General features: G+C 42.3%; 1 protein-coding gene across 2 annotated transcripts in view; it reads left to right on the top strand.

The window, feature by feature from the left end:
• Positions 1-23460, top strand: part of HSF2 (heat shock transcription factor 2) — a 26613-nt gene continuing 3153 nt past the window's right edge. The window contains exons 1-12 of one of the 2 annotated variants that reach the window (XM_032215002.1): positions 1-539; positions 9806-9914; positions 12477-12604; positions 12804-12928; positions 13175-13250; positions 14562-14623; positions 14708-14792; positions 19419-19579; positions 20200-20463; positions 21048-21153; positions 21401-21454; positions 23273-23357. In XM_032215002.1, the coding sequence (XP_032070893.1) occupies positions 387-539; positions 9806-9914; positions 12477-12604; positions 12804-12928; positions 13175-13250; positions 14562-14623; positions 14708-14792; positions 19419-19579; positions 20200-20463; positions 21048-21153; positions 21401-21454; positions 23273-23357 (1408 nt within the window). In that variant the 5' untranslated portion in view covers positions 1-386. Of the gene's footprint in view, positions 540-575; positions 703-9805; positions 9915-12476; positions 12605-12803; positions 12929-13174; positions 13251-14561; positions 14624-14707; positions 14793-19418; positions 19580-20199; positions 20464-21047; positions 21154-21400; positions 21455-23272; positions 23358-23460 lie in introns of those variants that run through there. The other variant, XM_032215003.1, reaches the window with a different exon arrangement.

The following is a 23460-nucleotide window of genomic DNA, read 5'->3' on the forward strand; positions in this document are numbered from 1 at the left end:
CCCCCCCGTTCTTTTCACCTGACGCGCGCGCGATTCTTTCATTCTTATTAGGCGAACGCTTCTCTCATTGGCTGCCTCGAGTCGCTCTTTTGCATTCCAGTCGGTGGAAATTTCCGTCTCCCGCCGCGCCAAGCCAATGGCAAGCCCGCGAGCCCCTCATCCAATGGTAGCCGAGGCTTCTGGCTGTTGTGGTTCGCGAGGGCCGCGCACGTGGTCCCGTTATGTAAAAGGTAGGGTGAAGAAGCGGCTCCCGGCCTCGCGCGTGTCTCGCGAGCCTGCGCAGGCGCGCCAGTTCAAGGAACGACCGGCGCCGCCGCCGCGCCGTGAGGAAGAAGGACAGCGGTCCGGATTGCCCCCCGCTCTCGCCCCCTCTTCTTCGAGCCGTCATGAAGCAGCAGCAGCAGCCAGTCATGTCGGCGGCCAGTACGGGCGCCGCTGCCACCGCCGCCGCCGCGGCCACGGCAGTCCCGGCCTTTCTAAGTAAACTTTGGGCTCTGGTGGGCGACGCGCCCAGTAACCAGCTCATCACCTGGAGCCAGGTAGGCGTTCTTGAGAGAGGCCAGCCGCGAAGTGGGGGACCGGCCTTTTCCTCCCGACTGCCGCCCCGGAGCCTTACTTTCGCGGTCTCGCCCGTACGGCCCCCTCGGGCGCGACAAAAGGCCCGGCAGGAGGCGGTGTACGAGGAAGGGGGCGTGATCCGGCGTGAGTCACGTTTTTTTCCCCGGGTGAAGGTTTGTCCCGAGATCACCGACGGTCTTCGGATCCTGTCACTTCCCGCCCCCGTATCGGTCGTTTCCTCCGGGCCCATGTCGCGCCCCCCGTCCTTCCCGGAGACGAGGCCGTCGGGAGGCCTCAACTGTCACATGGCGGACTGCAAGGCCGCCGAGGGATCCAGAAGGGCCTGGACCGATACCGGCACCGGGGGGGGGGGGAGATCTCTGGGATGTATGCAGAACTGGAGAGAGATTCCTTGGTGCCGCTAGTGGGAATCCTGAAACATGCCCAGTTAGCCCTGGTTGAGGAAGCTGATAGCTGTTAGCTAGTTAACCATCCTCTTGACATCTCTGCTCGAAATCAAACTGTTCCTGCGCCTAAGGAAACGTGCATGGAATAGTCTTGACTTTGTGTATGTGGTGCTTCCTGATAGTGTTAATTTTGTACACAAAAGAGTGTGTTGAAATGCACTCATCAATTAATGTTCATACTGATTCTATGCCCTGAACTACTTATTTAAATAATTGATATGGTTGCCTCACGCTTGAGTTAGTAATAACCTCAAAAATGAAAGCCACACTACCAGCCTCCTTGCTCCTGCACCTCAGGAAATTGTCTTCTTCAGGATCCCAAAATGCAGTAATTGGTCTGTCTCCTTATGGTTGGCCACTAGTAACTGGAAGAATTCACTTTTATATTGGGCTGTCACCGGTTCGTTCTCAAGTTGGATGCAAATCTGCATTTTCCATAAGTGTCTTCTGGCTGTCTCAGATTATTTTATTTTTCTTGTTCAGCAAGTCAAGTTTGGCATTTTATTTGAAAAGTTTTTCTGTATGTACTTGCCTCAAGGTTTTTGCAAGAAAAGTGTTTGTGTTGGAGGGTTTGTCCTTTTAATAAACAGGAAGTGGTGTTTGTGCCCCACATTCTTCTGCAATTTTTAAACTGGAGCCCACCATTGATAGGTTATAACTGTATTGACTGTAGTTCAATTCAGAAAGATCCACTAATTAAATATTTGCTGGAAGATAAAATTTTAAAATCTCTTCTTGGTAGCTAATTTTCTGTCAGTGGCTGTTAGAAGTAGGAAGCAATCTACTAACAGGAGTGTTGTTTAGAACAGTGTTTTTCAACCACTGTGCCGCGGCACACTAGTGTGCCGTGACATAGTGTAAGGTGTGCCGTGGGAAAATTACTTTATATATAGTCAATATAGGCACAGAGTTAAATTTTTTTAACATTTTCTAATGGTGGTGTGCCTCGTGATTTTTTTCATTAAAAAAGTGTGCCTTTGCACAAAAAAGGTTGAAAAACACTGGTTTAGAATAGTACTTAGGACACTATTGTGATGTATTTGTGTATTGTTTTCACAGTCTATCTCAGTGATGGGCAACCTTTTTGGCATGGTGTGTCAAAAATCGGCAAAAAATCGAGCATAACTCGCGTTGTGTGTCACTTCGACAAAAACATAATTTTGCGCAATTTATAGTTTAAACTACAAAAATGTATAATTGCAATATATAATTGTATTTAATAAACCAAAAACAAATTATTTAACATACCTGCTTAGTAACTTCTTTGTTCATCAGTCGATTTCGTATGTTGCCCTTGATATTATTGAACTTGTTTGGGGTGCCGTGAACCAGGGCTGTGGAGTCGGCTGCTTCCAGCTCCACGTCCTCATCAACATGCCGCTCCAGCCCGCCCCTGCTATGAATATTCCTAGTGACGCGAGGGCGAAGAATATGAATATTCATAGCGGGGGTGGGCCGGAGTGGCATGTTGATGAGGACGTGGAGCTGGAAGCAGCAGACTCCACAGCCCTGCTGTGAACTGAGATAAGTGTGGTGCGGTCGTAACCGACAGTCCCAGGAGTAGACTCTCTGTGCCGGCCTGACTGGAGAGAGGCGCGCACTGTTCCCGCGCTCCTCTCCTGCGGGTCCTCCCTCGCCGTGCTGATGACGTGTGTGCGCACGGCACGCACGCCTTACCAGCAGCCCCTTCGCTCAGAAAGGGGCGGCGGCGATACAGTAAGTGAGTGTGGGCGGGGGAGATCACACGTCCCGCCCCCCCCCGTTCCTCCAGCACAGATTCTTTCATCCTCGGCGGCCGTGCAGGAGCCGAGGATGAATCGCATGAAATCCTGTGCGTCTCACCCCAAATGGCTACGCGTGTCAGCACTGACACGCGTGTCATAGGTTCGCCATCACTGGTCTATCTGTTCTTTTTATTGTTAACTACCTTAGCTCTGGTCTGTTGACTATTAACATTTAAATAGGTTTAGAAATGATCAGGAATGTCAACAGAAGAGTCCTGACTATCTATTTTGCTTTGCTCTAGCAAGAGTAAATTCATACATTTTCTTAGTCTAAATAAAAGATGGTCAAATATAGTAATATCAATCCCATAAATGATTGAGTTCAAATATAATGGAAAGGAAAACATAAGCAAATCCAATTAGGGGTTAATTATTAACTGATGGTAGGGTAGTCAAACTGCTTTTCTGTTTGTCACAATTTGTGGTAATAATACTATCATTTACCTATTAGTAACCAGATGACTTCATAAGTTCCAAGTTTTTGTGGGGGGGGGGAGAAGCTTTGTATAATATCATTAGATTCAAATGTCATTAATATGGCTTATTTTGGTAGACCTCCCTATAGATATTGGAGTATTTTCAGCATATGCATGTCCTTGGTCTTGAGTCTGATTTAATACATGGAAATAGTGCAAATATAGCCTAATACAGTACTGGGAGATATAGTTGCTCCATAGATCAGTATTTGGTTTCAAAATATTACACAGAATACACTGTAACAGTTAAGTTACTCTTTTATGCTGAGGAAACTGCTTACAAAAATATTAGACGTGAAGGTGAAAGAATTTACCACCTCTGTTCTTGTTCCAAATACTTATATTTGGAGATGGAGAGATGGTGTAACTGTTGTAAAAAATCTGTTTCCTTGTTACGATTTCAAAGTTGTTTTTTTTCCTCAGAGGAATATAATATTAGAAAAAAATATGAAATTATCTTATACCACTTTCTATTTTTGCTGGCACAGGGAATAGTATTTGTTTTGTTACTTTTAAGATTATTTTTTGATTCTGTACAGGTTGCAACCGAGGAATTGAAAACTAGGGCGATCAATTATCATACAATTTACATTGTCTTTATGCAGTGTCCACTTGCATGTGCCTTTTTATTTTTAACATATGATAAGTTGGGTATTTAATTGTTCTTTATTCTAATGTTTAATTTTGGATCAATCAGTAGTAGGTAAAGTAGGCAATTAGGTTATCTTAATGATATAAAAATAGGTCTATAAATTCTAGTCTTCAAGAATATAATTGTTTCTAAATCCCATTTTCTGGAAGATCCCATGATACACTGGTGTATTAAATCTATATCAGTGTGATTTTATGTTGATGCTATTAGCAAGTAGCTACCATACTGGCCGGGTATCTCTGGTTTAAAAGTAAAATGATCATCTTGTCTCATATATGAAGGAGATAGAGTAATAATTGTTATTCTTTTATAATGACAGAATGATAGGCAGATTATCTCATACTGACTCCTTTTGCAACCATTGTCATGTGTTTGATTTTGTAGCTGGGGCTATTAAGGATCACAACTATATTTAAGATTAATCTCCCTAAAATATATAATTTAGAGAGATGACCAGAAAAATCTCAAGTTCAAATACTGACTTAATTTGGGAAAGCCATAATGTTTGGTTTGTTATTTGAATTATATACATAATATTCAGTTATGTTATAAGCCTCTTACAAGAAATAAATTAATATACAGGAAGTGCTCAACCTATGACCATTCATTTAATATTAGTACACTGGAAATGATGCTTTATAGCCGGTAAAGCACTTTAGCCATCACAAAACATTGCACCACTATGCTTATAGTCACAGGATCACAATCTGGTATTTGGCAATCTATTCGCACTTACAAGGGGATAGCCAATAATCCAATGATTATAATGATAGCTGTTTGCAATCTTTGCCAACGTATCAAGAAAGTCAGAGGGGAAGCTGGCAGGGAAAGTTTCAAGCTGCTGCTTCTTGCTGAGAGAACTGCTTCCTGTCTCTGGAGGGTGGCTGAAAAGCTGCCTGCCAAGGGGAGCTGAACTCAAGTGCAGAAACAGCTTGAATCCTAAAGATTGGATCCAGGCGGTCCAGGCTGGATCCAGGCGGTCGTTACCGCCTCCCTTTGGGAGGGGCACTTCCCCTCCGCACTTAAAGCGGCGGTGGTGAGACCCCTCCTGAAGAAACCATCTTTGGATCTAGCCGTTCTCAACAATTACCGTCCAGTCTCCAACCTCCCCTTTGTTGGGAAGGTTGTTGAGAAGGTGGTGGCCTTCCAGCTTCAACGGTCCTTGGAGGAAGCTAGTTACCTTGACCCTTTCCAGTTCGGCTTCAGACCTGGTTACAGCACAGAAACCGCTTTGGTCGCATTGACTGATGATCTCTGGAGAGCCAGGGATGGAGGCCATGCATCCATCCTGGTTCTCCTTGACCTCTCGGCAGCTTTCGATACCATCGACCATGGTATCCTTCTGCGACGACTGTGGGAGGTGGGGGTGGGAGGCACTGTTTTGCAGTGGTTCTCCTCCTACCTCTCGGACAGGTCGCAGTCGGTGTTGGTTGGGGGGCAGAGATCGACCCCTAGGCCCCTAACATATGGGGTGCCGCAGGGCTCGGTCTTATCCCCCCTACTATTTAACATCTACATGAAACCGCTGGGTGAGATCATTCGGAGGCACGGGATAAGATACCACCAATACGCGGATGATACCCAGTTGTATCTGTCTGCCCCGTGCCAACTCAATGAAGCGGTGGACGTGATGAACGGAGGTCTCGAAGCCGTTAGGGACTGGATGAGAGCTAACAAACTGGTACTCAACCCGGACAAGACCGAGTGGCTGTTGTGTTTCCCTCCCAATAATTTGGCTAGTGTTCCATCACTCAGGCTGGGGGGCCAAATTTTACACCCCTCAGACAGGGTTCGCAACTTGGGAGTCCTCCTGGACCTACAGCTGACCTTTGACCACCACCTGTCGGCTGTGACCAGGGGGGCATTTGCCCAGGTTCGCCTGGTGCGCCAGTTGCGACCCTACCTGAACCGGGAGGCTCTCACAACGGTCACTCGGGCCCTTGTGACCTCTAGGCTGGAATACTGCAACGTGCTCTACATGGGGCTGCCCTTGAAGAGCATCTGGCGACTTCAGCTAGTCCAGAATGCGGCCGCGCGAGTGATTGTGGGCGCACCGCGGTTCACCCACATAACACCTATCCTCCGCGAGCTGCGCTGGCTACCTGTTGATCTCCGGGTGCGCTTCAAGGTGCTACTTACCACCCATAAAGCCCTCCATGGGAGTGGATCTGAGTACTTGAGAGACCGCCTCCTGCCAATTACCTCCCTACGACCTATTAGATCACACAGATTAGGCCTCCTCCGAGTTCCATCCGCCAGTCAGTGTCGACTGGCAACTACGCGGAGGAGAGCTTTTTCAGTAGTAGCTCCGACCCTTTGGAACGACCTCCCCGTGGAGATTCGCACCCTCACCACTGTCCAGACCTTCCGCACAGCCCTCAAGACCTGGCTATCCCGTCAGGCCTGGGGATAAAGATTCTAATCCGTCCCCACCCGAATGATGAATGAATGTTGTGTTCTATTTTTACTTATGTATTGTCTCATGTCTTGTCTTGTATTCCCCTCCCCATAAATTGTAAGCCGCCCTGAGTCCCCTGAGGGAAAAGGGCGGCCTATAAATAATAAACAAATACAAATACAAAATTTTGCTTCATTACTGCATCCTGCTGCACCTTCCCATTAATGGTAACTGATGTCCTTTGGCAGGGTGCAGGAACAGAGGTCAAATCTTCAATATTTGGGCTGTATTCCTGCATCTTACTGGACATTTTCTTTTCCGCATACAGAAAGAAACTGAACTCCAGGAGAGTGCCAAAATGGAACTCAAACGCTGAAGATTTGAGCTCCATTCCTGCACCCTCCTGAAGGAGTTTCCTTCTGTATAAAGAGGTAAGCTGAATTCTTTTCTTTGTCAGCTTTTTCAGCCACCCCCAAAGATGAGAGGAAGCTGAAATCTAAGGAGAGAATGGAGATGCAGTGTGATATGGAAAAAGGGCAGAGGATCTCAGGTGGTTGATGATGGAGGCCCATCACAGAATGTGAAGGAGTATCTGCTCAGGGCTGAAAATGCTGCTTTGATTTTTGGCAGGGAGGACTTTCAGCTCCTGAGAGAAGCCTCCCCCAGGGAACTCATTCTCCTTACCTACAACTCTGTGTGATCCACAAGACCACTTAATCACAACCATGATTGCCAGGATTGTGGTTGTTGAGCAAAGTAGTCGCATGACATCTTGCTTAGTGCTTCACTCAGTGACTGAGATTCTAGTCCTAATTTTGATAGTATATAAAACTATTTAAACATATACCCACACTTTTGTGGGTGGAGGGGGGAGTGTCTTAAAGCTAGGGTTGACTCCTGACAGCCTGAACATGTCCCTACAATGTGATTGGCAAGACTTTGGGATTGGTTTGCCGTTGCCACCTTCTTCCTATAGCTGAGAAAGCCTGAGTTATCCAAGGTCACCCTACTAGCTTTGTGCATAAGGCAGGACTAGAACTCAGGATCCTCTACTTTCTAATCTAGTACTTTAACCACTACACAAAACTGGTTCACATACATATAATAAAATCTATATAAAAATGATATCTGGTAATATAGCCCTTATATCAGTGATGGGCAACCTTTTTGGCGTGGTGTGTCAAAAATCGGCAAAAAATCGAGCATAACTCGCGTTGTGTGTCACTTCGACAAAAACATAATTTTGCGCAATTTATAGTTTAAACTACAAAAATGTATAATTGCAATATATAATTGTATTTAATAAACCAAAAACAAATTATTTAACATACCTGCTTAGTAACTTCTTTGTTCATCAGTCGATTTCGTATGTTGCCCTTGATATTATTGAACTTGTTTGGGGTGCCGTGAACCAGGGCTGTGGAGTCGGCTGCTTCCAGCTCCACGTCCTCATCAACATGCCGCTCCAGCCCGCCCCTGCTATGAATATTCCTAGTGACGCGAGGGCGAAGAATATGAATATTTATAGCGGGGGCGGGCCGGAGCGGCATGTTGATGAGGACGTTAACTACCCTAACAAGCTAACACAACCTCCCCCTCACTTATCTCAGTTATTGTGGGCAATTACAAGTCCATGGCACCCCAATAGTTGCTGCTAATGGCGCTCACAGTTCCCGTTGGCACTCCGCTGTTCCCTGCTGTGGTGCGGTCGTAACCGACAGTCCCAGGAGTAGACTCTCTGTGCCGGCCTGACTGGAGAGAGGCGCGCACTGTTCCTGCGCTCCTCTCCTGCGGGTCCTCCCTCGCCGCGCTGATGACGTGTGTGCGCACGGCACGCACAGCCTTACCAGCAGCCCCTGCGCTCAGAAAGGGGCGGCGGCGATACAGTGAGTGTGGGCGGGGGAGATCACACGTCCCGCCCCCCCGTTCCTCCAGCACAGATTCTTTCATCCTCGGCGGCCGTGCAGGAGCCGAGGATGAATCGCATGAAATCCTGTGCGTCTCACCCCAAATGGCTACGCGTGTCAGCACTGACACGCGTGTCATAGGTTCGCCATCACTGCCTTATATACTACTTTAGTACTTTATAGCCCTCTCTAAGCGGTTTTACAGAGTCAGCATATTGCCCCCCCCCCCCAATTTGCGTACTCATGTCCCCACCTTGGAAGGATGGAAGGCTGTGTCAACCTTGAGCCTGGTGAGATTTGAACTGCCAAATTGCAGTCAGCCGGCAGTCAGAATAAATAGCCTATTGTACCGCACTCTAACCACTGCACCACTGTGGCTCAATATGCTAGAGATACTACAGCTACTATTTTAAATTAGTAGTTAAAATAATATGTTTATGTCACATATGCCAAGCTATGGCAGTATCTATCAAGGGCCCAGTCTGACTATATTGCTTTATGTGCAAGGTCTGCTTCTACCTCCTTTTTCTTTTTTCTTTTCAGTCTTTTTACACCAAAAAAATATGTCTGAGTCTTGCAATGATTTTGTTTCTTAACCTGCTGTTCTAATGAATAATTTCCTATTACATCCTCTGGGTTCTTAATCAATTTGCTGTTCTGTTAGTCTATTAATTAGACTGCATTTTTGTTTAGACACATTGCCTATATCTTTTATATTTTGGTTTTATTCTTCCATTTCAAAGTTAAATTTTCTTCATAATTTATTTATTTGAATATTCCCTTTTTTCATAGAATGTAAGAACCATATTCCCTGATAGTTTGTGTTACTTATTTCACTAGGCAATTGATATTTCCCCAGATGAATAAATAAATAAAAAGGAAGAACATCTTTTCTAGCTTATTTCCTTGTGATTACTGTGCCAAAACTATTATTCTTTACATTTTTTCCAAGGATATGTCATAGCAGCAAAACAATAGCAATAGCAGTTAAGACCTATATACAGTTTCACAGTGCTTTTACAGCCCTCTCTAAGCAGTTTACAGAGTCAGCATATTGCCCTCAACAATCTAACTCCTAATTTCACCAACCTTGGAAGGATAGAAGGCTGAGTCAACCTTGAGCAGATGAGGATCAAAGTCCTGGCAGTGAGCAGTGAGTTAGCCTGCAATACTGCATTCTAACCACTGTGCCACTATGGCTCTTAAAAGTAGAAGTAATAAAAATTGTGTGTTTTAGAACCAACCAAATAACCTGTAACTAAAATTCACTTATTAGACAGTTCTTATATGGTCAAGCATAATATTAAACTGTCCTGTAATTTGATCTGAGTTACTGTCATTAATGTATTCATGACTTGCCTCTTCTGTGTTAATCTTTTTCATAATCATTACTATTTTCAGTGAAAGCTCTTATAATTTTGTTATTAACTATATATTTTTTAATTGGAGGTTATATTTGCATTAAAGAATGCTTCAGTGAGAAGTTAGTTTCAAATATATATCAAAATGTTTTTCATTTTATGTAGATTCTGATCATAATTGTGTGTGACTTTTTAATTTCAGAATGGCCAGAGTTTCCTCGTATTGGATGAACAAAGGTTTGCCAAAGAGATTCTTCCAAAGTACTTCAAGCACAACAACATGGCAAGCTTTGTGAGGCAGCTAAATATGTGTAAGGATTTTTTTTAGTAATATGCACTATTATATATTTAGATCTACACTTAAAATATAGAACATTTTATACTATTAATCTTGAAGTAGTTTCATTTTTTTTGTTTACACTAGCACATTCTGTCAGTCATTCAGATTTAATTTTGATCATGAACATAAACAATTTTCTAAGGAATATAGTTGCTATATTTTAGGAATTGCATTTGCTGAAATGTTCAATGCCAAGTGACAGGGTCCTCTGAAACACTAAAACCCATGAAGGATAGTTAATACTTTTTTCATGCTGTGTATCATTATTGAATATTATATCAATTTATCTCCCAATTTTGGGAAGGAAATCTTGTTTATACATTATAGCTTGAATTCATTGTAGTCTTCCTGCAAGTTGGAAGAACACTTTCCAACAAGGGGAAATGTTTGCTACAGTAGAACATTCCCATTAGTTGACTTGGAAAGGAGGCAGTTTCTGCGGATTTCCTTCTATCCTTGCAATCTTTTGTACCCAAAAGTCTACAAAATCTATTCTAGATGGTTATGGCATTCTTTCGCATGTAGAGAAAGGTGATGAGAGAATGGAATAGATTAAAATTATTTTTGTTTGCTTTTCATGGGTATTAGTTTGCTGAGAGAAATTCTTTGGGGAGAAAGTTCTGGTTGGCTAAAATTTCAAATGAAAATCATAGTAGTAAACATATCAGTGCAGTTTTCTTAGAAAAATACAGTGTTATACCATATTAGGATAGTAGCATGTATTTGTTAAACGTATTTAGAGCATGTGTTCCTGTAGTCTAGGACTAGTTAAGATATAGTGTTTTTCTTAGTTTTGCTTCCAGATTTAAACTATCTGGCTCAGATCCAGAAGAAGTGGTGAACTGTACTTTTATACCGTGTTTCCCCGAAATAAGACAGAGTTTTATTGATCCCCAAAATATGGCTATGGAAGACTCTCAGCAGCTTGCCCACAACCATAGAGTGAACTCTCAGAGCGGCTGCTGCCGGAAGACTCAGCAGCCGATCTCCAGAGTTTGGAAGCCGGAGAAGCCATGCTGGGAGAGCGGCGGTGGTGGTGGTGCCCTGACCCTGCAAGGAGAGCTGGGCCAGGGCATGGTGAGGCTGGGAGGCACGCGAGCTGGGGGTGGAACAGGCGCTCGTGCAACCCCACTCTCCAGCCGTTCAGAGCGCCATTCACTGACCTAGGAGTATTCCGAAGCCGCCAAGCCGTGGGAGCTAGGGGGCAGGCAAAGCGCCACATGGCTTGGTGCCTTTGGGATATCCGTAAGTCAGTGAATGGCGCTGTGCCTGGCTGGAAAGGGGATTTACTGGGTGGCTGCTCGTGAGCGTGGTCACCTCATGGCTGCTGTGTTGCGCTGGTGCAACAGTGCAACATAGCCGTTCGCCACTGAGGTTTTGTCCGGCTCTTTGGGAGCCCGTTCGCAAGAAAGCAGCTACCCAGCAACACCCCTTCCCTCCGGCCAGGTGGAACACCACTCATCAACCTAGTGATATCCCGAAGATGCCAAGCAACGTGAACGCCTTCCCCCCCCGGCTCCCGTGGCTTGGCACCTTTGGGATACTGCTAGGTTGGTGAGTGGCACTCTGCCTGCCTAAAGGGGGGGGGGGTTATCCAGGGGGCTTATTTTGGGGGGAGGGCTTATATTTTTGCCTACCCGGAAAATATGGCATGGCCTTATTTTCAGTACATGTCAAATTTTCAGGGAAATGTGGTAGTATTTTTTATACGTATCAAGCAGTATAGTAATAAAACTGTTGCATATACAATTGCCCTGTACTTCCCAGAAATACAGCAATATCTGTGACGCTAGAAGGAGAACTAAATAATCAGGCACTGTTTCCTATGTTGATTTTTTGGCTGCCTGTCGATCTCCGGGTGCGCTTCAAGGTGCTACTTATCACCTATAAAGCCCTTCATGGTAGTGGGCCTGGGTATTTGAGAGACCGCCTACTGCCAATTACCTCCACTAGACCGATACGATCGCATCGATTAGGCCTCCTCCGAATTCCATCTACTAGCCAGTGCAAACTGGCAACTACCCGGAGGAGAGCCTTCTCGGTGGCTGCTCCGACCCTCTGGAACGAACTCCCCATGGAGATTCGGACCCTCACCAACCTCCAATCCTTCCGCGCCGCTTTGAAGATCTGGCTATCCCGGCTTGCCTGGGGTTAAGATTCCAACCCCACCCGAATTGTGTGACTGTTGTTCTCTCTTTTAATATGTTGTATTGTTTCCATATTTGAATACTGTTTGTCTTCCCCCCCCCTCCCTTTTTGAATTGTGAGCCGTCCTGAGTCCCCCCCAAGGAAAAGGGCGGCATACAAATAAAGGAAAATGAAATGAAATGAAATTTTTTGTTTTATATATATGGCTTCTGTAGAAATTAACAGAATGGATTTTGGTGATAGTAAAAGACAGTTGTGCATTAGTGAAACTGTTTACATAAGAATTGCAGTTTTGATAATGGTATAAGTATGGAAATCTTCACTTTGTTGAATGAAGCCTTTGAATATTCCTGTTGATTTTTGCATTGTGGGTATAATTTTTTAGATGGTTTCCGTAAAGTGGTCCATGTGGATTCTGGTATTGTTAAATTGGAAAGAGATGGTCCTGTTGAGTTCCAACATCCCTATTTCAAACAAGGACGGGAAGACTTACTGGAACATATTAAAAGAAAGGTTAGTGAAAAATTGTATAGAACTTTGGACACATTTTGCTGAAATTCACCTATATTATGCATACAGCATAGGCATCATAATATTTTGGAATTCATTTCCAAAACAAATTTCACTTTCTCTTATCACAGAACACCTATTTCAAGCTATTATCAACTTGTATATTATTACTCATTTATATCTGGAATGATTTTTTTTACAGGTTTCTTCCACAAAGCCTGAAGAAAATAAAATTCGCCAAGAAGATCTGTCTAAAATTATAAGCAGTGCTCAGAAGGTTCAAATTAAACAAGAAACCATTGAATCCAGACTTTCTGCACTTAAGAGGTAAAATACACTTTAGTCAATGTGATGTAACTATTGTTTATCAAAATTCAGAAAACTCGCCTTTTAATATCAAACATTTTAACATGAAAATTTCTACTGTAACCTTAAAAATTATATGTCTCATACCAATAGAAGAGATTATCTGTGTCATATTATTGATTATTAATATTGTTTTTCAGAATATATTTCTAATGTTCACATGCAAACATTTTAATCTTTGCATTAACTATGAATGTCTTGAAACAGAGAAAATGAATCTCTTTGGCGAGAGGTAGCAGAATTGAGAGCAAAACATCTACAGCAGCAACAAGTTATTCGAAAGGTAATTTTTCTGAGATTCACTTTCATACATAATCTATGTGAAGGAAAAGAAAATGGCTTTAATGAATATAATACAAATTGATAGATTAAATAATTTTTCCTGATAGCAATTGGAGAGTAAATTTTTTTCCAAAATCAGAATCTCTAAAATTAATCAGGGCAGATACGGAATATATATGGCAAAGTCTTATTACTTCTACAGAAATCCTTTTATATAATACTTGATGCTTTAGGCTACATTGTAATGTAGGAATTATTTCAAATACTTTTATTGGCTATCCATCAGTTGTCCTCATTGGAGAAATCCTAGCTCAAGTTACTAATGTAAGTGCTTTATTTGTGAATATTGATGTTACTAAGAAAATATATTATACTAATACAGATAACTTTCTAAAAACTATAATGAATATGGAAAAGAGTGTTCCTTGTTTACTCCAAGGAGCAAAATATACCTCACCCAGACTATCTGGAGATCTTTCCCAGCAGCCTCATGTACATGTCAAACAACAGGAGCAAGATATTTAATCCCAGTAGAAGCTGACAAGAGAACTTCCATGGAACCAGCCTTTTCTTCCCCCATTGCCATTGACTGGAACTGTTTTGGAAGGAGTGGAACACTGTATAACAGTGTCTTGAATTCCCAACCTGCCTATAGTAGGCAGTCTAGAAAGTTCCTCAGAGGTCAGGGAGGATCAAGACAGCTGTGTCAAAGGTCATCTACTAAAACAACCAATCCCATTTTGTTTATTTTTAGGATTGCTCAAAAAGATCCATATAATCTGTTAAATCTAGAGCATCTGCCTCTGGAACCACATTATTTTCTCAACAACTTTCCTCAAAGGACAAGATTAGAAGCAGGGCAATAGTTGCCTAATATTGGTTATTTTAGGGAACATTTCTTCAGAACGGAGTGCATCAATATCTCCTAGAGGTATCAAGGAACCACAGAGGTGTTGATAGTTTCCCTAACCTGCTCTTCTCACATGCCCAAGACATCTGAAGCATCTAAGAATGACATGATCCCAAAGTGATAGTGCTCGTGCACTCTATCTATGTTATTTCAGTTGGAAAGTTGGAATAAATCTTGAAATATAGGCTTTTATGTTTGAGAATTTGCTGAAGAAATCCAAATAAATTATTAACTTCTTTTGTGTTTGTGCAACTTGGCTAACAATTTGTTCTCTTAGGAACAAGAAACTTAATTTCCAATGTAAATTAACACATTCTGTTAAGTTCAGACTTATTTCAACAGAGGTATATAATTTTGTTTTGAGATTGAAATGCAATAAAACATTCTGTCTTTTTTCTGCAGATTGTGCAGTTCATTGTTACTCTCGTTCAGAATAATCAGCTTGTGAGTCTGAAACGTAAACGGTAAACTTATTTTTCAGAGTTCCGTGGGTGGGGGGTGTTAATGTAATCTTTACAACTGATTTACAATATTTTTTTCTGATTTAGCCCACTGCTTCTGAATACTAATGGGGCTTCAAAGTCTAACTTATTTCAGCAGATAGTCAAAGACTCATCAGAAAACAAACATCATGTGAGTTAATTTTAAAACATATTTAACAGTAACCTTCAGAGAACTATCTTAATATGGATGCTAGAAATACAGATGAAAAACAGTGTAAATGAAGTTTTGTTTAATATGAGATTAGTGATTTCAGTTCTAAGCAGAGACTTCCAACAATTTTCACTGTGGCTGTAGACCTATAGATTTCAGGTAATCCTCAAACTATAACAGTTCATTTAGTGATCATTCGAAGTTACAATGGCAATGAAAAAAATCACATGAACATTTTTCACACTTGGATCATTGCAGCATCCTCATGGTCATGTGATCAAAATTGAGACACTTGTTAACTGGGGCCATGGGATCATATTTGTGACCTTCTGACAAGGGAAACAGGGAAACTGCATTCACTCAACAACTGTATATCTTAACAACTGCAGTGATTCACTTAACAAATGTGGCAGGAAAGGTTGTGAGATGGGGCAAAACTCACTTAACAAATGACTCATTTAGCAACAGAAACTTTGGGCTCAGTTGTGGTCATAAGTCGAGGACTACCTGTACGGCAGAATCAAAATTGTGCAACCGCAAGTCACTTTCCACAGATGTACTTTTTCTACCCTTGTAGAAAATTGTTCCACATTCTCCCTTAAGTCAGCTCTTAAACTTTGAGTCTCTTTCTTGAGTGTTTTTCAAGATGCAGGAAATAAAGGCCATCACCCTCCCATAGTTTGATTAGTAAAAATGGTTTCCACTGGAATAAACTTGCCAGTTATTCTACCCATTACATTTCTTTTCTGAACCATTCCATTTTTTAGTAAACATGGCTGGTCCATATTTGTGCCCATTATTTTGTTTTTAAGAGAATAACATTTATTTCCTCTGTTGAATATAACACCTCTCCTTCAGCTATAATGACTTCAAATACAAAGACATTAAATAATGGTTTACATTAAACCAAACTTTACAATGCAGTGCAAATGTCTGTGTTCCAGTAAAAAGAAAATTACAAAGTTTAATTATTCTTGTGTTTGTGGCATATTTCCAATTCCTAACTAAGATTTTTAATTTCTTTGTGGGTTGCATTTTTCCCTTAAATTCTTTGGTTAAAAATTATTTTTTTGTAGTTTAAAAGACAAAAAGGAATAGGAATAGGAATAGGAATAAGTTTATTTATAGGCCGCCCTTTTCCCTGAGGGGACTCAGGGCGGCTAACAACTTATAGGGAGGGGATACAAACAGTAACATATAACATAACACATAATTAAAAAATAAACAACATTCATTCAACATTCGGGTGGGGGCGGATCAAATCTTTACCCCCAGGCCTGGCGGGATAGCCAGCTCTTGAGGGCTACGCGGAAGGTCTGAAGGGTGGTGAGGGTACGAATCTCCACGGGGAGATCATTCCAGAGGGTCGGAGCTGCCACTCAAAAGGCTCTACTCCGCGTAGTGGCCAGCCGGCACTGGCTGGCAGATGGCACTCGGAGGAGGCCTAATCTATGAGATCTAATAGGTCTCGAGGAGGTAATCGGCAGGAGGCGGTCTCTCAAGTACCCAGATCCACTACCATGAAGGGCTTTATAGGTGGTAAGAAGCACCTTGAAGCGCACACGGAGATCAACAGGTAGCCAGCGCAGCTCGCGGAGGATAGGTGTTATGTGGGTGAACCGAGGTGCACCCACAATCACTCGCGCGGCCGCGTTCTGGACTAGCTGAAGTCGCCGGATGCTCTTCAAGGGCAGCCCCATGTAGAGCACGTTGCAGTATTCCAGCCTAGAGGTCACGAGGGCGCGAGTGACTGTTGTGAGGGCCTCCCGATTCAGGTAGGGTCGCAACTGGCGCACCAGGCGAACCTGGGCGAATGCCCCCCTGGTAACAGCCGACAGGTGGTGATCAAAGGTCAGCTGTGGGTCCAGGAGGACTCCCAAGTTGCGAACCCTGTCTGAGGGGTGTAAAATTTGGCCCCCCAGCCTGAGTGGTGGAACGCTAACCAAATTATTGGGAGGGAAACACAACAGCCACTCGGTCTTTTCCGGGTTGAGTACAAGCTTGTTAGCCCGCATCCAGTCTCTAACGGTCTCAAGACCCCGGTTCATCACGTCCACCGCTTCATTGAGTTGGCACGGGGCGGACAGATACAGCTGCGTATCGTCCGCATATTGATGGTATCTTATCCCGTGCCTCCGAATGATCTCGCCCAGCGGTTTCATGTAGATGTTAAATAGTACGGGGGACAGGACCGACCCCTGCGGCACCCCATATGTTAGGGGCCTCGTGGTCGATCTCTGTCCCCCCACCAACACCGACTGCGACCTGTCCGAGAGGTAGGAGGAGAACCACTGCAAAACAGTGCCTCCCACCCCCACCTCCCGCAGTCGTCGCAGAAGGATACCATGGTCGATGGTATCGAAAGCCGCCGAGAGGTCAAGAAGAACCAAGATGGAGGCGTGGCCTCCATCCCTGGCTCTCCAGAGATCATCGGTCAATGCGACCAAAGCGGTTTCTGTGCTGTAACCAGGTCTGAAGCCGGACTGGAAGGGGTCCAGGTAATCGGCTTCCTCCAAGGACCGCTGAAGCTGGTAGGCCACCACCTTCTCAACAACCTTCCCAATAAAGGGGAGGTTGGAGACTGGACGGTAGTTGTTAAGTACGGCTGGATCCAAAGATGGTTTCTTCAGGAGGGGTCTCACCACCGCCGTTTTAAGTGCGGCGGGGAAGTGCCCCTCCCGAAGTGAGGCGGTAATAACCGCTTGGATCCAGCCCCGTGTCACCTCCCTGCTGTTAGCAACCAGCCAGGAGGGACACGGGTCCAGTGCACAGGTGGAGGCACTCACAGCCCTCATGGCCTTGTCCACGTCCCCGGGGGTAACATCTTGAAACTCAACCCAGCGATGGTCTACCAGGTCGTCCACTCGTGCCTCGGCTGGATCTGCAAAGGTGGAGTCCAGATCCGACCGAAACCGAGCAACTTTGTCCGCCAAGAACTGGGCATAGTCTTCAGCCCTACCCTGCAAGGGGTCCGTCCCCCGTATCCCTCTTATTTAAGAGGGAACAGGTTAACCTAAACAGGGCGGCTGGACGGGACTCGGCGGACGCAACCAAGGAGGCAGTATATGCTCTTTTTGTTGCCCTAAGTGCCCTGATGTATTCCTTGGTGCAGGTTGTTAAAAGTGCTCGGTTCGATTCGGATCTATCGGACCTCCACAGGTGCTCTAGGCGTCTCCTTCGGCGTTTCCTCTCCCGGAGCTCCTCGGTAAACCAAGGAGGCCTCCGGGATCCACCACCTCGGAGTGGCTATAGTGGCGCAATCCGGTCGAGGGACTCCGATGCTGCCGAGTGCCAGGCAGCAACCAGAGTCTCTACCGGATTGTGGGCGAGAGTATCAGGAAGGCAGTTTTATATCTAGTAAAATGTTAAATTACAGTAATCAAAACTGCACCATCTTTACAAAATGGAGTTATTGATAGACTAATTAATTTTGATGGTTGCAGCATCAGGTCAAAAGGCAGAAAACTCAGAAGAGCCTCTTAAATTAGTGAAACCTTGTTTTAAACCTGAACTGGCATCCCACTCCTTAAGAGTTTCATAATTAATGTCACTCAGATGTGAAGAAAGAGTCAACACTGGATTGTAGCTGGATGATGGAAGAGATAAAAGACAGAATCATCCCATGAAGGCTTAAATTAATGTCTCTAGAACAGAAGTGAGAACTACTAATAAACACCATTTGAATAATGTAATATCCTTCATTTATGGCTGAGATTAGGTTCAAGTGTGTTCATTTCTTTCTCTTAAATTGAGTAAGAACCTCTGTATTACAATCCTCAATTTACAACAATTGAGCCCAAATAAGCGAGTTTTTCCCCATTTTATGACCTTGCCACTTAACAGTTGTTAAGTGAATCACTGCAGTTGTATTCCTGCTAGGCTGGAATACTGCAATGTGCTCTACATGGGGCTGCCCTTGAAGAGCATCCGGCGACTTCAGCTAGTCCAGAATGCGGCCGCGCGAGTGATCGTGGGCGCACCGCGGTTCGCCCACATAACACCTATCCTCCGCGAGCTGCGCTGGCTACCTGTTTATTTTTTTCTCATTCACGTATTGTCTTATGTTTTGTCTTGCACTCCCCCTCCCATGAATTGTAAGCCGCCCTGAGTCCCCTCAGGGAAAAGGGCGGCCTATAAATCACAAATAAAATCTAAATCTAAATTAAAAAAAAGTTAGTGACACAGTTGTTAAGTGAATCTGATTTCCCCATTGACTTTGTTTATCAAAGGGTGATCATATGACCCTAAGACACTGTAACTGTGATAAATATGAGTCATTTGCTGTGAGTCTGAATTTTGATCATGCGGCCATGTGGTCCTAAGTGGGAAAAATGGTCATAAGTCACTTTTTTCAGTCATTGTAACTTTGAGCAATCACTATTGTAAGTTGAGGATTGCCTCTACTACTTTTAGTCAAGATATTACTCTTACATTTAATGATTATCCTGTTAGAAATTATATTTTAATTCCATAGCTATGGAATTAAATGATTTGTAAATCCATTTAAAATGCATTCTGAAGGTAGCACTTTGTTTCTCATTCACTTTGAAGACATTTCTATCCTTATTCCTGTTTTATCTTTATTATGCAATTATGTTATTGCAGCTTGTAAATGGACAGGTTTCACATAACAGGAGTGATGGTTTAAAGCAAAGAGACCAACTGTCAGATGACATTATTATTTATGACGTCACTGATGAAAGTGGGGATGAAGAAAAGGCACCTGTTACTCCAGAAACCAGTGAAGATACGGTTTCAGATTCAAAGTAAGAAACATTAATATGTGTAATAATCATAATAGCAATTTTGGGCAATCTTGCATTGTTGCCTGCAGTTTTAATTCTATAGATAAGTTAGCAGAATCAAAATATTTTCATTAAGATAGTAGTGCTTAGATCTGGCAAGACCTGGTTCAGATTGTATCACCATAAGGACTAGTAGCAAATAACTATAGTAAAATTATTAATAATCCTGGCTTGCTTTAAAAAGCCAATTTAGAGCAGCTGTTTGGGGGAGGGGGTTAAAAGCAAAAGTTCTAAATGTATAATAAATGTAGTGTTGCAAATACTTTGTGGATTTAGGGAAATGGATTGTGATTTGTTTTTTTTTAAGCCTATGCAAATATACACTAGTTAAATTTTAAAATACATTATTCAGCTTAAGAACATGTGCATGTGGAATGTGTAGGATTCTGTTGTGTAAATCTCTTGTCCCCCCTTCTTTTACCCCCCCCCCCAAAGTTATTGAACTTCTAATTATTCAAAGGGAAATACAGAAACAGAAATGCTGTCTGAGCAAAGCTGAAGAAAATGGTTTCAGAGTTTTACTTCCAATCAAATTACAAAAGAAAGGCTTTCTTTTCGTTAATCTTACATTTGCATTGCAGCTATAGCCCTGACATTGTAATAGTAGAAGATGATAATGAGGATGAATATACACCTATAATTCAAGAAAATACAAACACTGAACCAGTTGGTATTTCCTCTGATGAATCGATGAGTCCTTCCTCTAATGGTGCAAACCCATTAATGTCTAGTGCTGTTCAGTTAAACAACCAATCGACTTTAACAGCAGAGGATCCAGTGTCAATGATGGATTCTATTCTTAGTGAAAATGGAGTGATCTCACAAAATATCAACCTTTTGGGAAAGTAAGTCATGCATTACTTTCTCATGTTATTTTTAACTTTAAAATTTATGTACCATCTTATTCTCTTCCTCTTTTAACTGCACATGCATTTTACATTGCACATATGTTTTAAATGTGCTGATTAGCTGTTTTTCTGTTAGGAACAGGAGATTCCACTATGCTTACTGTAGAATATTGAATTTTGAATTCAGTGGTTTTAGAGTAATTGGGTGCTTATTTGAACCCACAATAACACATGTACTCTAAGTCTTTAAATTCCTAAATAAGTTGGTTTTTCTGTCAAATCAATTTCCATGGGCAATGTGTGTCTCCATTCTTGATAAATATTAAGGATCACTTACAGATGAATTTCAGATAGCCTATGTGGTTGTATTCAGGACTTTATGTAATTTTATTTTATGTTGCTGTCCTTGGATTTCATACTTTGTACCAGCTGACACCCTTTATAGAGAAAAATACTCAAATATTTTTACAGTACATGAAAAAGAAGAGTGTATTTTTCTTGATTTTATTTTAGAAGTCCAAAGTGGCAAGCAGGGAACAGGTTACTGCTCAAAAAACTAGAGGGTATTCTTTTTCCCTTAGGGTGGAACTCCTGGATTACCTTGAGAGCATTGATTGCAGTTTAGAGGACTTTCAGGCCATGCTGTCAGGACGGCAGTTCAGCATAGATCCAGATCTTCTGGTGGATGTAAATATTTGCTTTAATTTTACAAACCTGTTTTCTCTTTTAAAATATTTCATCAAGGTGCTATATTAATGGCAATTGCAAACTTTAAAGTTTCAGAAAAAAACAAAAAAAATGTTCAGAGTATTTTTCTGAAGAATATTTTTTAATGTTGATATGTTCATAAACAAAACATTGGTGCAGTTTAAAAATAGCCAACTTTATTTTTTATAATCTTCTTTTTAAAATGTGACATTTTGATTTTTTTCAGCTTTTTTCAAGTTCCGTACAGATGAACCCTACAAGTCATATCAGTAGTACAAAAGTAAGTTTTATATTGGCATATCAATGAAATGTATTAAAACATCACATGTTCATATTTTTAAAACTCTGAATTTTAGCAAGGTCATAATTTAAGGCTAGTTCTATTTGTTTGAATTGTCATGCTTTCTAGTATTGAACTCAACCTCTTTTCACAGCTTACTAGTTTCCATGTTTTGTTTCTTATCTAGTACATCTTTACAGGAATGCACTATAATTTCATATTAGTGCTTTTAGAACAATCAAAATATGGATGTTTGTAAAATGGGGAAATTATTTTGGTTTGAACCTGCAACAAGTTTGCTAAACAATTTCCGGGGGGGGGGGGGCAGTTTAGCAATACTGAAAACTTGGAATATGGTTGAGGTTTCAAGCTTCAGATGAAACAAAATCTGGATAGGAAAATTGGGCAAAGTTCCTTTCCCTGCACCTTTCCTTAACTGTTCCCAAGTGTGCAAATCCCACCAGCCTTCTTTCCCCCCATTTTTTCAGGATCTTTTTTTTCTTTTCCCTCCCTTCAAGCCACAACATATTCCACTGACTGATCCATATCTCCTAACCTTCCAATAACTTTCCTTTTTTCCTTGCCTTTCCTCATCTGCTGACATCTTGGCCTTTTCCATCCTCAGTCCTTTCAACCATTTCTGCCAATATCAAAACAGCTCCATTTTGTTCCATGGGTGTATTGAAATATACCAAATATGTATGTTTTGGTTCACGACCAAACCTTCCAAAAGGAGCTGATCTGAGCACCAAATGCTTTCCACATACTATTGTAAAATATGTATGCGGTAGTAATGATATTACAATTTTTATATTACAGTATTAATGTCCCCAGTCTCATTTTCATATATGTAGAGAAAATACAAATAAAGGTTTCTAAAGTTCCAAAAAATTACTTCATGGTACATGGCAAAATATTAGCTTGTGTTTTTCTGAATACTATTATTGTTTGTTCTGGTGATAGCATCTCACATGTTTTTAAATACTGCTGCAGAATAGTTCTCTGTTAATTACAGTAACCGAGACTGAAATTTCCATCACTAGGCAATGCAGTCATAAAGCACAGTCATATGACATCGCTTAGCTATGGTGGTTCTGGTAATCCCCTTGCCTTCATTAAGTGAGAATCCTGGGCTTTTAAGCAAGAACCTCCTTGCAACTTTCTCCTGGCTTCCAACCAACAAGTCAGTGGCTTTCAAGTAGGGCAGTGTGCAACTAAGTAACTGCTATGACCAAACACAAATACAGCTTGGCCGAGAAGAGGGGGCTGCCACCAGGGGCCGAAGAGCCCACTTGCATCCTTACACTGCATTGCCCTTGCCATCCCCAATTCACTTTTGCTGTCTTCTTTCTCCCCTCACAAGGCAGATGCTGGCTATATGTGACTTCAGGAAGGCTGCATGTGGCCTTCGGAAAAAGCATCACGTGGCCAGCACCTGCCTCACAAAGAGCCAGACTGGCACACTCATCAGCAGTGAAGGAAATGGCAAAGGTCAGCTGGGAATAGCAGAGCACAGGGAGGCAGGGACGGTGAAATGCAGGACAGGTATAAGGGTAGAAATGGGAGTGGGGAGATAGATGGGCTTGGGGAAATTTAAGTGCACCCTGCAGTTATAAATGCAGATAGGTTACCAAGCACCTAGATTATGATCATGTGATCACAGAGCCCTTACATCATAACTTCCAGGTCCAGGTGAAAGTACCATTTGTCCAATGACATTGTAACTTTGATCATAGAACAAAAGATTATTACTTGTATTTTATTATGATAGGCTCTGTTCCGTAGTATAACATTTTCTTCATCTCATCTTTTATACAGATGGAAGCAAAGGGAATTGAAACAATGAAAAGTAATAGTCCACAAGAAGACTCACAAAATGTGCCTAATTCAAACCCTGAAACAGGTGAATTTTTCATACTGTAAAATTGTTTGCTACTCCAGTATTCACAATTTATGGAAATTATTTTTTAGATACGATTAAGATGCAATAAATGCATACCTGTAAT

Source organism: Thamnophis elegans, chromosome 4 (genome assembly GCF_009769535.1).
Source record: "Thamnophis elegans isolate rThaEle1 chromosome 4, rThaEle1.pri, whole genome shotgun sequence".
Classification (NCBI taxonomy): Eukaryota; Metazoa; Chordata; class Lepidosauria; order Squamata; family Colubridae; genus Thamnophis; species Thamnophis elegans.